Raw genomic sequence first — 20,357 nt, 5'->3', positions numbered from 1 at the left:
GTTGGGGGGGTGTCGGGTGCCCCTCCCCCCGCTCTCCGTTCTGCCCCTCCCCCCCCCCCCCCCGCGGGCCCCTTTTGTACGTGGAGCGACGCCCCCGGTTTTGTATCTCGGGCTGTCCCGGTTCTGTAGCGACAGGAAATAAACGCGATGAGTTTTTTCTTCAGCGGGAGGCACAAAACGGCGGCGGGGGGAAACGGGGGAGCACCGGGAGGAATGTTTGTGTTGGGGCGCGTTGCCGGGGGGAAAAGCGTGGGGGACGGACCGCGCGTGGGGGAGCGGGAAGGGACGGACACTTCCGGCGGAAGTAGCGGAGGGACGGGCGCGGGAACCGGGCCCGCCATGGAACCGGAGCCGGGCCCTGATCCCGCCCCGGGGCTCGATCGCGACATGGAGCCGGGCCGCGACCCGGTAACGGGCCCGGTGCCGGTAACCGACCCGGCCGCCGATCCCGACGTGGAGCCGCTGCACCGGGGCGGTTTCCGCTGCCGCCTGTGCCAGATCACCGCGGCCAACCGTGAGTGCTGCCGGGGCTCCGGGACCCTGGCACCGGGGGCGGTGGTTACCGGTTAACGGGACCGGCGGCTCCGGGACCCTCCCGTGACTCCCCGGTTCCCGTGCCCGGGCCGGGCTCCGGGACCCTGTTCACCAGAACAGCGAGGGCTCTAAGCTCCGTTTTAACCGGAACCGGGGATCTCCGGGACCCCAATTCCCGGTCTGGGGGGGTTTCCATGACTCCAGTTCCCGTTCCCGTGGGTCCCTCCCTGTCCCGGTGCCCCCAGCTCCTGCTCCCGGTGTCCCCACTCCCATTCCCGGTGTACCCAACTCCTGCTCCCATTCCCGGTGTCCCGTTCCCGGTGTCCCATTCCCATTCTCAGTGTCTCGTTCCCATTCCCGGTGTTCCCGTTCCAATTCCTATTCCCGTTCCCGGTGTCCCGTTCCCATTCCCGGTGTCCCGTTCCCATTTCTATTCCCATTCCCGGTGTCCCGTTCCCGCTGGCCCATTCTCGCTGTCCCGTCCCTATTCCCGGTGTTCCTGTTCCCATTTCTATTCCCGTTCCCGGTGTCCCGTTCCCGGTGTTCCCGTCCCCATTCCCGCTGTCCCATTCCCGGTGTTCCCGTCCCCATTCCCGCTGTCCCGTTCCCGGTGTTCCCATTCCCATTTCTATTCCCGTTCCCGGTATCCCGTTCCCGCTGTCCCGTTCCCATTCCCGCTGTTCCCGTCCCCATTCCCGCTGTCCCGTTCCCCCGGCAGTTCCCAGCCTGCGCTCGCACCTGGCCGGGCGGCGGCACCGGCGGCTCCGGTGGCTCCGGTTCGAGCGGCGCGCGCAGGAGCAGCGGAGCCTCTTCGTCAGCGGCTTCTCCCGCGGCACCGCGCCCGAGCAGCTGCGGCGCCACTTCCGCGCCTTCGGGCCGGTCGCGACAGTCGTCATGGACAAGGAGAAGGTGCGGGCGGCCTCGGCCGTGTCGCGACAGGCGGGGAGGGAGGTCGGCACCCCGCGGCTCCCGCCCCCGCGGGACCTCGGGTGGAAATTTTGGGGCTCTCGGGGCGTGCCGCGATTGTCGCGATAGTCAAGGATGAACTGTTGGGGGGGGATTGGGTGGCCCCCTCCCCATGGCGCTCGCCTGTCGCGACAGGGGCTGTTCGCCATCGTGGAGCTGCAGGACGCCGCGGGGCGGCAGCGGGCGCTGGATGAGCCCCGCCACGTCCTGGAGGGGCGGCGGCTGCGGGTGCGGCCCCGGGAGCACCGGGACTTCCCCCGGGCCCCGCCCCGGGACCCTCCCGGGACCCCCCCGGGACCCCCGGGGCTGCTGCAGGCGCTGGGCCGGGCCCAGGATGTGAGTGGGGGGCTCGGCCAGGGGGTGTGGGGGGCTCAAGGGGTTTTTTGGGGGAAGGGTCCCAAAGCTCTCCCGGGGGTTTTTGGGGGGGTCCCGAAGCACTCCCTGTTGGGTTCGGGGGTGTCCTGGGGGGCTCGAGGGGTTTTTGGGGGGGTTTAGGGAGCTTTAGGAGGCTCCCAGTTTGCCCAGTGCAGATGAGGAGAGGCTCCCAGTTTGGCCAGTAGGGATGGGGGGGTTCCCAGTTTGCCCAGTAAGGATGGGGGGGTTCTCCCAGTGCTCCCAGTCTGCCCAGTAAGGATGGGGGGGTTCCCAGTTTGCCCAGTAAGGATGGGGGGGTTCTCCCAGTGCTCCCAGTCTGCCCAGTAAGGATGGGGGGGGTTCCCAGTTTGCCCAGTAAGGATGGCGGGGGGGGTCCCAGTTTGCCCAGTAAGGATGGGGGGGTTCCCAGTGCTCCCAGTCTGCCCAGTAAGGATGGGGGGGGATTCCCAGTTTGCCCAGTAAGGATGGGGGGGTTCCCAGTTTGCCCAGTAAGGATGGGAGGGGGGTCCCAGTTTGCCCAGTAAGGATGGGGGGGTTCCCAGTGCTCCCAGTCTGCCTCGCGCAGGTGGAGGCGCAGCTGCAGCTGCTGGTGCAGGCGCTGGAGCTGAGCGCGGCCGAGCGGCGCCTGCGGCGGCTCCTGGTGGCCCTGATCCAGGAGGTGTTCGGCGAGTTCTTCCCAGGTGGGCACAGCTGGCACAGCTGGGCACAGCTGGGGACACCTGGCACAGCTGGGCACAGCTGGCACAGTCACATGGGGGTGGGACAGGGCTGTGACATGTCCCAGGTGTGTGCCAGGTGTGTGATGCTTCCCAAGCGTGTCCCTCACCTGTCCCCACCCGTGTCCCCCAGGCTGCTCCGTTGTCCCCTACGGCTCCTCCGTCAACGGCTTCGACGTCCACGGCTGCGACCTCGACCTGCACCTGGAGCTGGGGGACCCCCAGAGCCCAGAGACCCCCAAAATCCCTGACCTTAACCCAAACGGGGACCCCCAGAGCCCAGAGACCCCCAAAATCCCTGACCTTAACCCAAACGGGGACCCCCAGAGCCCGGAGACCCCCAAAATCCCTGACCTTAACCCAAACGGGGACCCCCAGAGCCCGGAGACCCCCAAAATCCCTGACCTTAACCCAAACGGGAACCCCCAGAGCCCAGAGACCCCCAAAATCCCTGACCTTAACCTAAACGGGAACCCCCAGAGCCCAGAGACCCCCAAAATCCCTGATCTTAACCCAAACGGGAACCCCCAGAGCCCAGAGACCCCCAAAATCCCTGACCTTAACCTAAACGGGAACCCCCAGAGCCCAGAGACCCCCAAAATCCCTGATCTTAACCCAAACGGGAACCCCCAGAGCCCAGAGACCCCCAAAATCCCTGACCTTAACCCAAACGGGAACCCCCAGAGCCCAGAGACCCCCAAAATCCCTGATCTTACCACAAATGGGGACCCCCAGAGCCCGGAGACCCCCAAAATCCCTGATCTTACCACAAATGGGGACCCCCAGAGCCCGGAGACCCCCAAAATCCCTGATCTTACCACAAATGGGGACCCCCAGAGCCCGGAGACCCCCAAAATCCCTGATCTTACCACAAATGGGGACCCCCAGAGCCTAGGGAGCCCCAAAAACCCTGACTCTAGCCCTAACGGGGACACCCAGAGCCCAAAGACCCCAAACAGGGACCCCCAGAGCCAGGGGGGGACACTGCTGGGAGATGGGGACCCCCCTCCCAATGGGTCCCTTTTGGGGGACAAGGACCCCCACCTCAAGGGGTCCCTTTTGGGGGACAAAGGGTCTCTTTTGGGGTCCATTTTGGGTGACAGAGACCCCTCCTCTGAGGGGTCCCTTCTGGGGTCCGAGGGGTCCCTTTTGGGGTCCCTTTCGGGTGACCGAGACCCCTCCCGGGCCGCCTCTCCCACGGGGTGCGGCTCTGAGTGGGGGTCCCTGTCAGGGGATGAGTCCCCCGAGGCCGAGGGGTCCCCTTTGGGGTGCGGGGGGTCCCTTTTGGGGCGCAGGGCCCCCCCGGAGCAGGTGCTGGCGCTGGTGGGGGCGGTGCTGCGGCGCTGCGTGCCGGGGGTCCGGGGGGTCCGCGCCGTGCCCGGCGCTCGGCGCCCCGTGGTCAAATTCAGCCACAAACAGTCCGGGCTGGCCGGGGACGTGTGCCTGGACAACCGGTACGGACCGGGGGCAACTGGGGGGGACTGGGAGGGACTGGGAGCGGGGATGGGGACGTTGGGGGGGACTGGGAGCCACTGGGAGGGACTGGGGGCAACTGGGAGGGACTGGGGGCAACTGGGAGGGACTGGGATGGACTGGAAGCAGGGGATGGGGACACGAGGGGGGCATTGGGAGGGACTGGAAGAGGACTGGGAGCGGGGATGGGGGTGTTGGGAGGGACTGGGAGCCACTGGGAGAGACTGGGGGCAACTGGGAGGGACTGGGAGCAAGGAATGGGGATGTTGGGAGGGACTGGGGGCAACTGGGAGCAACTGGGAGGGACTGGGAGCAACTGGGAGGCACTGGGAGCATGGGATGGGGGCATGACGGGGGCGTTGGGAGTGAGTGAAGGGCACTTGGGGAAACTGGGAGGGAACGGGGGGCACCTTCTAATTCCGTTCTTTTCTTTCTCCCACTTCCCCTACTCCTCCTCCTCCTTTTTTCCCTTTTGTCCCTTTTCCCCACTCTTTTTTCCCCATTCCCCCTTTTCCCTGCCCCATTTTCCCCTTTCGCCCCTTTTCCCTGCCCTTTTTCCCCATTTTTCCCGTTTTTTGCCCCAAACCTGCCCCAGCCTGGCCCTGTTCAACACGCAGTTCCTGCGCCTCTGCGCCGACGCCGACCCGCGGGTGCGGCCCCTGGGCTACGCCGTGCGCCTCTGGGCGGGGGGGCAGCGCCTGGCAGGTGAGGGGGGCCGGGACCCCTCCCCAAAATGGGCTGGGACCCCTCAAAGGGGGCTGGAACCCCCCAAAAACAGGCTGGAACTCCCAAAAAGAGGCAGAGACCCTCTAAAGTAGGAAGAGAGCCCTGAACATCACTGAGCGAGGAGGGGGCTCAGAGCCCCCACCCCACCACCAAACTCCTCCAAGCAGCAAGGGGGGGTCGTGGCCAATTGAGGGGGGGGTCACAGCTCACTGGGGACCCTCGGCACGACCCCCCCCCCGTTATTCCCGCAGGGAACCGGGCCGGGGGCGGCCCCCTCCTCACCAACTACGCGCTGACGCTGCTGCTGGTGCTGTTCCTGCAGAGCCGCAGCCCCCCGGTGCTGCCCTCGGTGCGGCGCCTCCGCCTCCTGGCAGGTGCCCACACCCCCCCTTCCCCTTTTTGGGGGTCCCCTCCCCATTTTGGGGGTCCCTGACCCCCCCCGGTGTCGGTTGCAGGGCCCCAGGACCGTGCCCAGGTTGGGGGGTGGGATTGCAGCTTCCCCCGGGACGCGGCGGCGCTGGAGCCCAGCGGGAACGACCAGAGCGCCGGTGAGGGGGAACCGGGGGTCCCCAAATCCGGGAGGGGCTCCTGACCCTCTGGGGGGGGTCCCCAAATCCGGGAGGGGCTCCTGACCCTCTGGGGGGGGTCCCCAAATCCGGGGGTGGGATCCTGACCCTCTGGGAGGGGGTCCCTAAATCGGGGAGGGGCTCCTGACCCACTGTGGCGGGCCTCAAATCCCACTGGGTTTTGGGGGGATTCCGGGTGATTTTGAAGTTATTTTTGGGGTTGGCTCTGGTTGGTTTTTGGGTATTTTTGGGTGTGATTTGGAGGGATTCTGGGTGGTTTTAGGGCAGTTTCTGGATGTTTTTAGGAGAGTTTTTGTGTGATTTTGAGGGTATTTTTGGGGCTGTTTCTGGGTGGTTTTGGGGGTATTTTTTTGGCTGTTTCTGGTTGGTTTTAGGGCAGTTTCTGGATGTTTTCGTGGGTGTTTTTTGTTGATTTTGGGGGTGTCCTGGGTATTTTCGGGAGTGTCTCCACGGCTCTCTGACCACCCCCTCCCTCCCCCCAGCCTCCCTCCTGGCCGAATTCTTCTCCTATTTCGGTAGCCTGAATTTGGGGGAGCTCCTCCTGTCCCCCCTGGAGGGCCGAGCTCTGCCTCGCCCCGCTCCCGAGACCCTCGGGGGTCTCCGCCCGGGCCCCCTGACCCTGCAGGACCCCTTCGAGCTGAGCCACAACGTGGCCGCCAACGTCACGGCGCGCACGGTGTCGCGATTCGTGCGCTGCTGTCGCGACGCCGCCCGGCTCTGTCGCGGCCCCGAGTTCCTCCAAAAATCACGCAGGGGCCGCCCCTGGGGCGTGATGCGGCTGCTCCAGCCCGGCCCCGGCGGCGATCGCGGCGCTTTTGGGGATTCCGAGGGGAAATTCCTCATCCCGGTCCCGCTGCCACCCCCGGCGGGGCGCGGGCGGGTCCCGCAGCGCGAGGTTTGTGCGGCCGTGGGCTTCGTGCTGCGGGAGCTGCTGGGCTGCGGCTGCGAGCCCCGGGGCGAGCTGGGCCACCTGGAGAAGGTGACGGGCCATTCCCGAGGGGAATTTGGGGATTTGGGGACACCACCGGGAGCCCAGTGCCACCTGAAGAAGGTGACGGGCGATTCCCAGCGGGAATTTGGGGATTTGGGGACACCACCGGGAGCCCAGTGCCACCTGGAGAAGGTGACGGGCCATTCCCGAGCGGAATTTGGGGATTTGGGGACACCACCGGGAGCCCAGTGCCACCTGGAGAAGGTGACGGGCGATTCCCAGCGGGAATTTGGGGATTTGGGGACACCACCGGGAGCCCAGTGTCACCTGGAGGAGGTGACAGGCGATTCCCAGCGGGAATTTGGGGATTTGGGGACACCACCAGGAGCCCAGTGCCACCTGGAGGGGGTGACGGGCCATTCCCGACAGGAATTTGGGGATTTGGGGACACCACCGGGAGCTCAGTGTCACCTGGAGCGGGCGACGGGCCATTCCCGAGCGGAATTTGGGGATTTGGGGACACCACCGGGAGCCCAGTGCCACCTGGAGGAGGCGACAGGCGATTCCCAGTGGGAATTTGGGGACGCGGGGACACCGGGACCGGGCTCCAAGCGTCGCCTCCCCGAGGGGGTCCCGCCCGGGGCGGGGGTCCCGCCCGCAAAGCGGCCCCGGGGCCCCGCGGGCCCGTCCCGGTGGAGCTGCTGCGTCTGGTACCGGGTGTGGCGGGGCCGCCGCCGCCTCCGCCGCCGCCTCCGGCCCCGGGCGGGCTCCGGGGGGGCTCCGGGCACCGAGGGGAACCGGGGGGATCAAAGTCTTGAGGGTCCCGAGGGTCCTGGAGGGGCTCAGAATGCCGGGAGGGCTGGGGGTGCCGGGAGAGCTGGGGGTCCCGGGGATGTTCAGGATCCTCTGGGGGTTGGGGGTCCCGGTGGTCTCGGGGGTCCCGGGAGCTGCCCCCTGGCCCTGGAGCGAGCCGTGACCGAGGCCATTGTCCGAGGGGACACCGGGACCCCCCCCGGGCCGCCCCCGGAGCCGCTGCTGCGTTTCCAGCTCAGCGCCCGCCCGGGGGGGTCGCGCCGGGACCCCCAAATGCTGCTGCACCTCCAGCCCGAGCCCCCCTCGCCGCTTTTCCACGAGTTTTTCCACTTTTTGCGGAGTTTTCTGCCCGAAATGGTGCGGCAGCGCCTGGGCTGGGGGGCGGGGGGCCCGGAGACCCCCGGGGGGGGTGGGGGTCAGGGGCAGCCAGGGGGGAATTTTGTAAATTCTGAGGTTTTCCAGTAAAATCCGTTCTGCAGCGTGGCCGGGGCCGTTACTGGGGGGGAAGAGGGAACTGGGGGAGAAAATGGAAAAATGAGATTTTATTGAGCAGGAGGCACTCAGTGACCCCACTCTGGCCACTGACCACTGACCGCTGGAGCCGCTTACTGACCCCCCACACCATCCACTGACCACTCACAACACTGACTGACCACTGGATCCACCTACTGACCCCCCACACCATCCACTGACCACTGACAACACTGACTGACCACTGGATCCACCTACTGACCCCCCACACCATCCACTGACCACTCACAACACTGACTGACCACTGGATCCACCTACTGACCCCCACACCATCCACTGACCACTGACAACACTGACTGACCACTGGATCCATCTACTGACCCCCCACACCATCCACTGACCACTGACAACACTGACTGACCACTGGATCCACCTACTGACCCCCCACACCATCCACTGCCCACCACACCCTCTGGTGACCACTGGACACCCTTTAATGACCACTCCATGCCCCTTATTGACATTTCACATCATCCACTCACCAACACTCCCTCCACTGACCACTCCACGCCATCCACTGCCCACACACCCTCTCTACTGACCACTGGACACCCTTTATTGCCCACTGCCCAGCACTCACTGACCACCAGGCACCCTTTAATGACCGCCCCGCGCCTGCCGGTGCCCGCGGGGCTCAGAGCAGCAGCAGCAGCGAGTACTCGGCGCGGGGCCAGCGGCGCGGGGCCCGCCCGGTCCGGCCGATCATCGGCAGCCGCTGCGCGTACCGGGAGCCGAGCGCGGCCGCGGGCGGCTGCGGGAAGCTGGTCTGGAAGCGGCGCCCGGGGCAGCGCCGCCCGGTCTGGCGGCCCGCGATCACGAAGCTGAAGCGGGGAGGGCCCCGCGGGGCGAAGCGGCACTTGTGGAACACGTCCCGAGCGCCGGGCCGGTGCCCGGCGGGGGCGCGGGGGGCGCCGCGGGGCCGGGGCGGCGGGCCCGGGGCTCGGTGCAGCGCGGGGCGCTCCGGGCGCGGCGGGGCCGGCTCCTCGTCCCGCGGGCTCACCGTGGCGTTGGTCAGCTGCGGCATTTTGCGGGCGGCTCCTTCGGCCGGCGGCTCTTTGCGGGCGCCCTCGGCCGCGCCCGGGGGGCTCGGGGGGTCGGCGGGGGCGCCGGTGCCGAAGCGGGCGGCGAGGCTGTCCCCGAAGAAGTCGTAGAGCTCGCGGTACATGTCCCGCAGTGACGGCGACGACGAGGAGGAGGAGGAGGAGGAGGAGGAGGAGGAGGAGGAGGAGGAGGAGGATGCGGCGGCGGCGCCCCCCGGTAACAACGGGCGGCCCAAGCCCAGCTCGGGGAGGGGGTCAAGGCCGGGGGGGCTGTGCCGGGGGGACCCCTCGGGACCCCCAAATCCCGGGGCTTGCTGAGCCTTGGCCTTCAGCAGCCGCTCCACGGCGACCTGGGGGGGTCAGAGGGATCTAAGGGGGGTTAAGGGGTACGGGACCCCCCCACCCCCCAAAAACGACCCCCCGGCCTCACCAGGATGGCGCCGTAGACTTTGTGGCCGTCAGCCTTGACCTGGGCGTTGGACACGGAGTAATCGTCCAGCACGGCCTGGAGGTTCGGCCAGTACGTGGGGAGGTGGGGGTACAGCACCCGCTCCACCGCCTGCGGGATGGGGGCACGGTCTGGGACCCCCCCGAACCCAAAATCCTGACCAGGAACCCCCCCTGACCCCACAAACCACCCCATGGAACTCCCCAAACCAGTACAGGGGGAGGTGGGGGTACAGCAACTGCTCCACCACCTGCGGGATGGGGGGCACGGTCTGGGACCCTCCCCTGAACCCTAAATTCCCCCTGGACCCCCAAAACCCCCCATAGCACCCTCACAGACCCCCCCAAACCCCCTTTAGACCCCTCCATGGACACCTCTGAGCCCTCCGAAACTCCCTTGAGACCCCCCCAGGACTCCCTTAGGCACCTTTCAGACCCCTCAAAACCTCCTTGAGAGCTCCCCAAACTATTCTGCGATCCTCCAAAACCCTCTCTCACCCCCTAGAACCCCCTCAAGACCCCCAAACCCCCTCAGGACCCCCCTAAACCCCCTTTAGACTCCTCTTGGCCCCCCCAAATCCCCCTTAGACACCCCTAGACACCTTTTGGACCCCCCCAAACCCCCTTGAAACCCCCCCAAAAAACCCCTCAGGAGCCTCCAAACCCTCTCTCACCCCCCAAAACCCCCTCAAGACCCCCCAAACCTTCCAGCCCAGCGCGTGCAGCCCCACCACGGCGCCGTAGTGGGAGCAGAGCGGCCGCACGGGATCGGCCAGAACCTTCTGCAGCGAGAGCAGGATCTGCTGGTAGAGCCCCCGCACCAGCTCCCCGTGGCTCCTGCGGGCACAGGCGGGCACTGAGCCCCCGGGGCACCCCCGGGACACCCCCAAACCCCCCCCGGGAGCCCCCCGCCCACCAGAAGATGCGGCCCAGCAGCATGGCGGCGTAGTCGCGCAGCGTCCAGTGGTCGTTGAGGGGGTTGATGGAGGCGGCCAGCGGCTCCAGCACGCAGTAGAGCACCGAGGCCACCAGGCTGCCCACGTAGGAGCCCAGGCTCAGGAACGGGTTCTGCAGGAGGCTCCGCGCCAGCTGCAGCAGCCGGCTCAGCTGCTCCAGGTCGTGGCTCACGGATTTCACCTGGAGCAGGTGGGGGAAGGTGGCAGGGAGAGTTTGGGGAGGGGCTCCAGGGATAGCCTGGCTTAGTTCAGCTCAGCTCAGCAACTTTCAGCAGCCTCTGGAGACCCCCAGGACCACCAAACTCACCCCAGACCACCTTGGGACCCCCCAAATCCCTTGGGAACCCTCAGGGACCCCCCCCAAACTCACCCCAAACACCCCCAGGACCCCCCAAACTCACCCGATCCCCCCCAGGACCCCCCAAACTCACCCCAAACCCCCCCAGGACCCCCCAGACTGACCCCGCTGACCACGTAGACGAAGTAGGGCAGCAGCGCGGCGATTTTGGGGTTGCTCTGGAGGTCCTGCAGAGCCACCTGAGGGGGGAGGGGGGACACGGGGGGTGGGGGGGTCAGGCCGGCTTGGGGGGAGGGGCAGCCGCCCCCCCAGGGGGTCCCCAGCCCCCCCACCCACCTTCATGAGCTGGGGGTCGTCGCCCAGCACGGCGCGGGTGACGTGCTGGTAGTACTTGAGGAGGTCATCGCTGAGCGAGGAGACGGCGCTGGGCACTGCGGGGGGGTACCCCAAAAAATAAACCCCACTGGGGGGCTTAGGGGGTCTGGGGAGGGGTCTTGGGGATCTCAGGGGGTCGTTCCTGACCTGTTCCCTGCGGCTCCAGGTTCCCTTTGCCATCCAGGTAGGAGACGTGCACTGTAGGAGAGAGGGGTGAGACCCCCGCCCCACCGGGGAGGGCTGGGCAGGTCCCAGGGGGAAATTCGGGGATCCCAGGGGGAGATTCGGGGGTCCAGAGAACATTTTGGGGTCCCAGGATGATTTGGAGCCCCAGGATATTTTGGGTTCCCAGGAGGATTTGGGGTGCCAAGAGGATTTGGGGTCCCAGGAGAATCTGGGGTGCCAGGATGATTCTGGGGTTCCCAGGATGATTTTGGGTCCTGGGATGATTTCGGGGTCCCAGGATGATTTTGGGGGTCCCAGAGGATATTTTGGGGTCCCGGGGGATTTGGGGTGCCACCTCGGACAGCGGTCTCAGCGCAGCCCTTGGGGATGTTGGTGGCCAGCGCCAGCTCCAGCAGATTCACCTCGCGGTCCTCGGGGAAGAACAAATCCCCCTCACGGAGCGGCCGGAACGGCAGCGAGTCCTGGGAGCCACAGCCACACACGGCCTGGGGACAGTGAGGGGACATTGGGACATTGGGGACAGTGAGGGGACATTGGGGACAGTGAGGGGACATTGGGGACAGTGAGGGGACATTGGGGACATTGGGGACAGTGAGGGGACATTGGGGACAGGCCTGGGAGCCACAGCCACACACAGCCTGGGGACAGTGAGGGGACATTGGGGACAATGAGGGGACATTGGGGACATTGGGGACAGAGTCCTGGGAGCCACAGCCACACACGGCCTGGGGACAGGGGACATTGGGGACAGTGAGGGGACATTGGGGACAGTGAGGGGACATTGGGGACAGTGGGAGCACTCCTGAGAATTTGAGGACACTGCAGGGATTTGGCACAGCCCCGATGCTCCCAGTGCCACCAGTGTCCCCCCAGTGTCCCAAATATCCCCAGTGTCCCCAGTCCCCCCCAGTGTCCCCAGTGTCCCCAGTGTCCCCAAAGTCCCCAGTGTCCCCAAAGTCCCCAGTGTCCCCAGTCCCCCCCAGTGTCCCCAGTGTCCCCAGTCCTCACCTCGACGTTGCTCCAGCGCAGGGCTCGGTTGAAATCCTCCACGGTGAGGCGGCGCCGCCGCGTGTGCTTGAGGAACTGCGAGCTGTTCTGGGAGCGGGGACGGGACAACGGGAACGAGGAAAAGGAAACGGGAACGGAACCGTCACCAAGAGCGAGACCGGCATGGGGAACCGCTCCCGGGATGGCACCGGAACCGCTGGGCGGGACCGGGAGCATCAGCGGCAGCGGGGCCGGGATTGCCCGCGAGTCTCCCCGGTAACCCCGGTACTCCCGGTACTCCCGGTACCTGCGTGGCCTCCCGCAGCCGGTAGCCCCGGTACCCCCGGTACTCCCGGTACCTGCGTGGCCTCCCGCAGCCGGTAGCCCCGGTACCCCCGGTACCTGCGTGGCCTCCCGCAGCCGGTAGCCCCGGTACTCCCGGTACTCCCGGTACCTGCGTGGCCTCCCGCAGCCGGTAGCCCCGGTACTCCCGGTACCTGCGTGGCCTCCCGCAGCCGGTACCCCCGGTACTCCCGGTACCTGCGTGGCCTCCCGCAGCCGGTACCCCCGGTACTCCCGGTACTCCCGGTACCTGCGTGGCCTCCCGCAGCCGGTAGCCCCGGTACTCCCGGTACCCCCGGTACCTGCGTGGCCTCCCGCAGCCGGTACCCCCGGTACCCCCGGTACTCCCGGTACCTGCGTGGCCTCCCGCAGCCGGTAGCCCCGGTACTCCCGGTACCCCCGGTACCTGCGTGGCCTCCCGCAGCCGGTAGCACACGTCCTCGGCCAGCAGCGCCGCCACCTCGTCGCTGAGCTCGAGGCCGGCGCTCTCGGCCATGAGCCGCACCGAGTCCCGGGGCAGCTCCACGAAGCGCCGCTCCTCCCGCTCCGCCATGGCGGGGCCGGCCACGCCCACGGGGGCGGGGCATGCAAATCAGCCCGCCTGAAGCGCGCCGGGAACGTCGCGGAATGGGCGTGGTTATGCAAATGAGAACCGCGCGGGGCGTGCCGGGAGCAGCACCCCTCAACCCCCGGAACTTTTGTGCCCGGAACGGTCCCGCCGCGCTCGCGGTTCCCGCGCCGGAAGGGCCGGGGGGGGGGGCTGCCAAGATGGCGGCGCCCACGCGGTTGTGCCACGTCTGGGTGGGGGCCGAGACCGGAGCCCTGAAAGGTGGGGGGGGCCCGGGGGGGGTCCTGGGGGGCTCGGGGGGATCAGGGGGAGCCCTCAGGGGGGATCTCGGGGAACCGGGAGGGACCTTCGGGGGTCCCGGGGCTGGCCGGGAAGGTCCCGGGGGTTTGGGGGGGGGGGGACACGGGGGGGTTTGGAGGGGATTTTGGGGGTCCCGGGGGTTTAGGGTGGGGTCGGGAGGGTTTTGGGGGCCGCGGGGGGGGGTCCCGGGACGATCCTGAGGGTCTGGGGGGGGGGTCCTGGCAGTTTGGGGGAGGGGAACGCGGGTTTGGGGGAGTCGCGGGGGTTGTGGGGGGACTTTGGGGGTCCCGGGGGGGGTCTTGGGACTTTCGGGGTGACTCTGGAAGTCTTGGGGGGGGGCGGTCCTGGTTGTTTGGGGCGATCCCGGGGCGGTTCCTGATGTTCCGGGGGTTTCTGGTGGTTTTGGGGGGTCCCGGGGGGGGGCTCCTGGCGGTTTTGGGGGGTCCCGCGGGGGTCTCCAAGCCCCCCGTGCCCCCCCAGGGGTGAACCTGCAGCGCAGAGAGGCCTGGAACCACGCGGGGGGGAGGGGCTGAGCCGGGCCCGGGGGGTCTCAGCGCTGGCCTGGGGGGACCCGGCCCAGAGCGAGGTGAGTCGGGGGTCCCGGGGGGAGGGGGGGGGTCTGGGGGGGGGTCTGGGGGTGTCCTGAACCCCCCGAACCCCCCCAGGTGCTGGTGGGGGCCCTGGATCGCTCCGTCAGCGTTTTCAGCACCGAGAAGGGAAAATTCACCGGGGGGCGGCTCTGCCCGGGGGGGGGCGGCGCCTTCTGCGGCCTCGGGGTGCTCGGCAGGTACGGGGGGTTTGGGGGGGTCTGGGGGGTTTGGGGGGGATCCTGGGGGGTTTGGGGGAGATCCTGTGGGGGGTTTGGGGGGTCTGGGGGGTTTGGGGGGGATCCTGGGGTGTTTGGGGGGATCCTGGGGGGGATCCTGGGGGGTTTGGGGGGATCCTGGGGGGGTTTGGGGGGGATCCTGGGGGGGTTTGGGGGGTCTGGGGGGTTTGGGGGGGATCCTGGGGGGTTTGGGGGGGTCTGGGGGTGCTCAGCAGGTACCGGGGGTTTGGGGGGGGTTGGGAGAGATTTGGGGGAGTCTGGGGGGGGTTCTGGGGGCTTTGAGGGGGGGTCTGGGGGCACCCAGGGGATCCCTGAAGGGTCTTTGGGGCATCTTGGGGAGGGTTCAGGGGTTCTGGGGGGGTTCCAGAGGGGTTTTGGGGTGTCCAGGGATTCCCTGAAGGGTTTTTGGGGGGTGGGGGATGGGCCAGAGGTGCTAGGGGGGGGTCCCCAAGACCCCCTGAGCCCCCCAAAATCCCCCCAGCTCCGTGGTCACCGCAGTGGAGTCGGGGCTGGTCCGGGTCTGGGGGGAGCAGGAGACTGAGGAGGTGAGTGAGGGGGTCTGGGGGGGATTTTGGGGTCACCCCAAGACCCCTCCTCAATCCCAGCCCCTTTTGGGACCTGGGGGTGGGGTCGGATGTGCCAAAAATGGGTGTTTTGGGGGGTTTTGGGGTGGTTTTAGGAGGGTTTGGGGGTTCCTGGAGGGTTTTGGGGTGACCCCTCCCCGTTCCCAGCCCCTGTGGGAGCTGCAGGTGGAGCTGTGCCAGAATTGGGGATTTTGGGGCAATTTGGGGTGGGGTTTTAGGGTTTTTTAAGAGGGTTTCAGGTGTTTTTTTGGGATTTTAGGAAAGTTTGGGGTGTTTTTGTTGGGCATTTTTGGGTTTTTAGGAGGGTTTGGGGTGGTTTTTTTGGGGTTTTTGTGGGGATTTGAGCAGGGTTTGGGGTGTGGGTATTTTGGGGGTCCCTGGGGGATTTTGGGGTGACCCTGGTGCCCCCCAGCCCCTGCAGGAGCTGCAGGCGGGGCCGGGGCTGTGCCGGAATTGGGGTTTTTGGGGCAGTTTGGGGTGGTTTTTTGGGGTTTTTGCGGGGATTTGAGCGGGGTTTGGGGTGGTTTTGGGGCGTGGGGATTTTGGGGTGACCCCGGTGCCCCCCAGCCCCTGCAGGAGCTGCAGGCGGGGCCGGGGCTGTGCCGGATGCGCCAGGACCCGGCGCGGCCGCACGTGGTGGCCACGGGGGGGAAGGAGAACGGGCTCAAGGTGTGGGACCTGCAGCGGCCCCAGGAGCCCCTGTTCCGTGCCAAGAACGTGAGTCAGCCCCAAAAACAACCCCAAAATACCCCCAAAATACCCCAGAAACAATCCCAGAACCGCCCCAAGAACACCCCAAAAACAACCCCAAAAACGCACCAGGGCCACATTGAAAGCAACCCAAAAAATACCCCAAAACCACTACAAAAATAACCCCAAAAACAACCCCAAAATACCCCAAAACCAATCCCAGAACCGCCCCAAGAACACCCCAAAAACACCCCAAAAACAACCCCAAAAACGCACCAGGGCCACCCTGAAAACAACCCAAAAAACACCCCAGAAACACTACAAAAATAACCCCAAAAACAACCCCCAAAATACCCCAGAACCACCCCAAAAACGCCCCCAAAACAACCCAAAAACAATCCCAAAAAACCCCCCCAAAACCCCAGAAACACCCCAGAACCGCTCCAAAAATAACCTCAAAAACAACCCCAAAACCAACTCCAGAACCACCTTGGAACCACCCCGAATTGCCCCCAAATGTCCCAAATTGTTCCAAGTTTTCCCCAGATTTCCCAGATTACCCCCAAATGTCCAAGATTGTCCTCATATTGTCCCAGATTGTCCCTAAAGGTCCGAAATTGCCCCCAAATTGTCCTCAAAGGTCCCAAATTGTCCCCAAACATCCTCAAACTGTCCCTAAATGTCCCCAAAATTCCGGAATTGTCCCCAAAGTTCTGGAATTGTCCCCACACCAGGTGAGGAACGATTGGCTGGATTTGCGCGTCCCCGTCTGGGACCGGGACCTGCAGTTCCTGCCCGGGTCCCAGCGGATCGTCACCTGCACCGGGCACGGCCAGGTGAGGACACCTGGGGGCACCTGGGGGGGCATGGCCAGGTGAGGACACCTGGGGGCACCTGGGGTCATCTGGGGGGGCACGGCCAGGTGAGAACACCTGGGGGGGCACGGCCAGGTGAGAACACCTGGGGTCATCTGGGGGGGCACGGCCAGGTGAGGACACCTGGGGTCACCTGGGGGGGCATGGCCAGGTGAGGACACCTGGGGGCACCTGGGGTCATCTGGGGGGGCACGGCCAGGTGAGAACACCTGGGGGGGCACGGCCAGGTGAGAACACCTGGGGTCATCTGGGGGGGCACGGCCAGGTGAGGACACCTGGGGTCACCTGGGGTTATTTGGGGGGGCACGGCCAGGTGAGGACACCTGGCCTCACCCGCTGCCCCCCTCACCTGTGCCAGGTGCGTCTCTACGACCCCTCCTCGCCCCGGCGCCGCCCGGTGCTCGATGCCACCTTCGGGGAGGCGCCGCTGACGGCGCTGGCGCTGCCCGCCGGGGACACGTCAGTGCCGGGGGGCCTGGGGGGGTTTTGGGGGGATTTTGGGGGGTCCTGGGAATAGTGGGGGAATTTTGGGGGGGTTCGTGGGGCGTCCTGAGGGAATTTTTGAGGGTCCTAAGAGGATTTAGGGTGGCTTTGGGAGGCTTTGGGAGGGATTTAGATATCCACTAAGTGACCTAGGGAGGGGGATTTGGGTGCCCAAGGTGAATTCAGGGTGCTGGGGATGAATTTGGGGTGCCTGGGGGGGTCCTGCTGCCCCCCCAGCCCCATTTCCCCCCTCCCCAGCTCGGTGGTCGTGGGCAGCGCCCGGGGGGATGTGGCCGTGATCGACCTGCGCAAAGGTGAGGGGGGTTTGGGGGTCCCAGGGGGATTTTTGGGGGGTCCCGGGGGGATCTGGGAGTCCTGGCTGGATTTGAGGGGGTCTTGGTGGGGATTTTGGGGAATCCCAGGGGTTGGTGACCCCCTGACCCCCCCGTGCCTGCAGGGCGGGTGCTGCAGGCACTGAAGGGGCTCACAGGGGAGGTTCTGATGGGATTTTGGGGGGTCCTGGCAGGATTTTGGGGGCTCTGTTCCCCCCTGACCCCTCGGTGCCTGCAGGTCGGGTGCTGCGGGCACTGAAGGGGATTTGGGGGGGTCCTGGTGGGATTTTTGGGGGTCCTGGCAGGATTTTGGGGGCTCTGTTCCCCCCTGACCCCTCGGTGCCTGCAGGTTGGGTGCTGCGGGCACTGAAGGGGATTTGGGGGGGTCCTGGTGGGATTTTTGGGGGTCCTGGCAGGATTTTGGGGGCTCTGTTCCCCCCTGACCCCTCGGTGCCTGCAGGTTGGGTGCTGCGGGCACTGAAGGGGATTTGGGGGGGTCCTGGTGGAATTTTTGGGGGTCCTGGCAGGATTTTGGGGGGGTCCTGGGGCTCTCTGACCCCCGTGCCCGCAGGGCGGGTGCTGCGGGCACTGAAGGGTTTCGCGGGGGGGGTCCGGGGGCTGCAGTGCCACCCCCACCTGCCCCTGGTGGCCTCGGTGGGCCTCGATCGCTTCCTGCGCCTGCACGGCCTCGACGGGCGCCTGCAGCACAAGGTGGGCACCCCCAAACCGCCAGACCCCCCCAAAAACACCCCAAAACTCCTGGGAACCCCTAAACCCCTCCCCAATCCCCTCAACCACCTCCAAACCCCCTTGAAACTCTGGAGACCTCCCCCTAAACCACCCCGAAACTCCTGGGACCCCCCCCAAAACCCCCCTGAGCCACCCCCAAACTACTTGGGAACCCCAGAGCCCCCCAAAATCTCCTGAGACCCACTCAAAACACCCCTGGGACCACCCCAACCCTTCCCAGGACACCCTGAGACCCCCGAAACACCCCCCAAAATCCCCTGGGACCTCCCCCAAACCTCCCCCCAAAACTCCTCCAGGACCTGCCCAAACTCCTGAGATTGACCCCAAAACCTTCCAACACCCCCCCAAAAAAATCTCAGAAAAAAAACCCCAAAAAAACCCAAATAAAACCCAAATAAAACCCCAAAAAACCCCAAAACCTTTTCCAAAAATCCCTTGTGGCTCCTCAAACACCCCCAGGTGTACCTGAAGTCGCGCCTCACCTGCCTTCTGCTGAACTCCCACCTGGACTGGGAGGTGAGACCCCCACCCCGGGCGGGTTTTGGGGGGCTGGGGGTGTCCCCACCTCTGTAACCTCCCCGTTTATCCCCACCAGGCACAGGAGGAGCCCCCTCCCCAAAAAGGGGTGAAGGACGAGGAGGGGGACGAGCTCTGGGACGCTCTGGAGTCCATCCCCACCCCCAGGAAGGGCAAGAAAAGGAAAATTTCGGGGGTTTGAGGGGTCCTGGGACCCCCCAAAAACCTCCCCCCACTGTAAATAACGTCCAAAATGGGAGAAATAAACGGAATTTTAGAGCTTTTGCAAAAAAATATATGGAATTTTGTGGGAAGTTTGGGCTGGGGTGGGTGGGGAGAGCGCAAAAGAATTTGGGGAGTGTCCGAATTTTTTAACGCCACTCTTCAAGGGTTTAGCCTCGTCCCCTGGGGCTGAATAATTTGGTTAAGTAGCACCGCAGTAATTAGGAGGATTCCATCTGGGTTTGATGGAATTGGAGTGATTAATTAATGGGTGCGCTGTTTCAGCACGGTTTCAGAAGTTCTGGATCTGCTTGTGAACGTGCTAAAGGCAACGCCACAGACCCGCGGTTGTGATCATCTCATCTGCTGTTCACCGTCACAGGTCCCCGAGGGGTGCACCGTTCCCGGAGGCACTGCAATACCGGCACGATGCGCGGAGCGGAGGGAGCAAGCTCCGGGTCCAACTCCCGAGCCCAAAAATCCGTTTAATATGAAGTCCTCTCATCGAGGACGTATCAGATATTAAACTGATAAGAACAGATACTACACTTGATCTTAGCCAAAAGGCCGAGAAGCGATACCGGACCCCGCTCCGGCCCCGCCCGGCCCCGCACCGGCCCCGCCCGCACCTCACGGACACCCCCGCGCCGCCGCCGCCCCGCCCGGCCCCGCTCCCGGCCGCCTTCCCCGCCCCGTTCCACGCTTCCCTCCCGGGTTCTGCGCGTACCGACCCTAAAAATCCCGAAAATCTCCCCAAAAAATGTTCCCAGCATGCACTGCCCGCTCCTGGTGGCTCACTTATTGCGCATAGCCACGCCTCGTTATGCAAATAGCATCGCTGTATGTCTCCATAGCCCCGCCCATCGCTTTTTCCCCGACTCGCATAGTGATTGGCCGCCCGCGCCGCTTTATTTGCATTCGCCCCGCCTCGCTCCCAGCCGGCTGGTGATTAGCATAACCCCGCCTCTCGTCTCTAATAGGGTAATTTCGCCCGCTCATTTGCATTCTCCCCGCCCCCGCCGCTGCCGCCATTGCGGTCCCGCGTTCCCCTCAAGGCGCTCGGGGCTGGGCGGCAGCGGGACCCCAGAAGCCCCAAATCGGCCCCTCCTGACCCAAATCCCGAACCCCGAACCCCGAAACGGCTCCGAGCGCCCCAAAACCTGTCCCGAGTGCGTGGGGGGGGTCGGGGACCCCTCCAAAATCCGAGGAAACCCCGAATCCCCCCCGGGGCACCGGGGTGTCCTCCGGCTCACCGGGAGGGTGACAGGGGGTGACACCCGCGGGGTCCCGACGGGGCCGGGGGGGATCCCCCAAATTCCACCCCTGCCCCGAAACACGGGGGTCCCGGGGTTTTCGGGGTGCCACCCACTCGGTTCCCCCGGGATGCGCCGCTCCCGGCCGCCTTCCCAGTCCCATCCCGCGCTTCCCTCCCGGGTCCAGCACTCTGCGACCCCTAAAATCCCAAAAATCTCCCAAAAAATGCTCCCAATATGCATTGCGCGGCTGTGAGGGAGTTCAGTTAATGTGCATAGCCCCGCCCCTTTATGCAAATAAATTTCCAGTGTTCTTTTATAGCCCCGCCCACCCTATTTTTCCCGCCTCGCATGGTGATTGGCCGATTGCGCCTCTTTATTTGCATTCGCCCCGCCTCGTTTCCAGCCGGCGGATGATTAGCATAACCCCGCCTCCCGTCTCTAATAGGGTAATTCCGCCCGCTCATTTGCATTCGCCCCGCCCCCGCCGCTGCCGCCATTGGGGTCCCGCGTTCCCCTCAAGGCGCTCGGGGCTGGGCGGCAGCGGGACCCCAAAAGCCCCAAATCGGCCCCTCCTGACCCAAATCCCGAACCCCGAACCCCGAAACGGCTCCGAGCGCCCCAAAACCTGTCCCGGGTGCGTGTGGGGGGGTCGGGGACCCCTCCAAGATCCGG

The 20,357-nt window shown here is 65.8% G+C and overlaps 3 protein-coding genes and 1 non-coding gene across 4 annotated transcripts; 2 read left to right on the top strand and 2 right to left on the bottom strand.

Moving 5' to 3' along the window:
- The first annotated feature begins 147 nt into the window (after positions 1 to 147).
- On the top strand, positions 148 to 7,670 carry LOC110478854 (speckle targeted PIP5K1A-regulated poly(A) polymerase). Its single transcript, XM_077789630.1, has 10 exons — positions 148 to 514; positions 1,253 to 1,443; positions 1,636 to 1,836; positions 2,441 to 2,555; positions 2,725 to 4,045; positions 4,660 to 4,769; positions 5,042 to 5,164; positions 5,246 to 5,338; positions 5,860 to 7,018; positions 7,601 to 7,670. Exons 1-10 carry the CDS (start codon positions 148 to 150, stop codon positions 7,668 to 7,670), a joined length of 3,750 nt encoding a protein of 1,249 aa, XP_077645756.1.
- Positions 7,649 to 12,935, bottom strand: TAF6L (TATA-box binding protein associated factor 6 like). The gene is made up of 10 exons (XM_077789713.1): positions 12,690 to 12,935; positions 11,963 to 12,049; positions 11,289 to 11,439; positions 10,916 to 10,966; positions 10,730 to 10,824; positions 10,558 to 10,632; positions 10,056 to 10,276; positions 9,844 to 9,976; positions 9,123 to 9,251; positions 7,649 to 9,042 (listed from the first exon to the last, which is right to left on the bottom strand). Exons 1-10 carry the CDS (start codon positions 12,834 to 12,836, stop codon positions 8,287 to 8,289), a joined length of 1,845 nt encoding a protein of 614 aa, XP_077645839.1. The 5' UTR covers positions 12,837 to 12,935; the 3' UTR covers positions 7,649 to 8,286.
- Positions 12,936 to 12,959: 24 nt separating this feature from the next.
- Positions 12,960 to 18,501, top strand: LOC110478862 (WD repeat-containing protein 74). The gene is given in 12 exon segments (XM_077789629.1): positions 12,960 to 13,112; positions 13,632 to 13,670; positions 13,673 to 13,737; positions 13,817 to 13,934; positions 14,440 to 14,522; positions 15,129 to 15,278; positions 15,986 to 16,087; positions 16,485 to 16,585; positions 16,868 to 16,923; positions 17,513 to 17,652; positions 18,151 to 18,207; positions 18,287 to 18,501. Coding segments are annotated over 12 exon segments (1,095 nt in total). The 5' UTR covers positions 12,960 to 13,051; the 3' UTR covers positions 18,410 to 18,501.
- A 316-nt stretch (positions 18,502 to 18,817) lies between these two features.
- LOC144247966 (U2 spliceosomal RNA) lies at positions 18,818 to 19,008 on the bottom strand. Its single transcript, XR_013341401.1, has one exon. It is a non-coding gene; the product is annotated as a U2 spliceosomal RNA (small nuclear RNA).
- Positions 19,009 to 20,357: the final 1,349 nt, after the last annotated feature.

The sequence above is a fragment of the Lonchura striata genome, chromosome 36, assembly GCF_046129695.1.
Source record: "Lonchura striata isolate bLonStr1 chromosome 36, bLonStr1.mat, whole genome shotgun sequence".
Lineage (NCBI taxonomy): Eukaryota > Metazoa > Chordata > Aves > Passeriformes > Estrildidae > Lonchura > Lonchura striata.
This window is presented reverse-complemented; position numbering and strand designations above follow the sequence as displayed.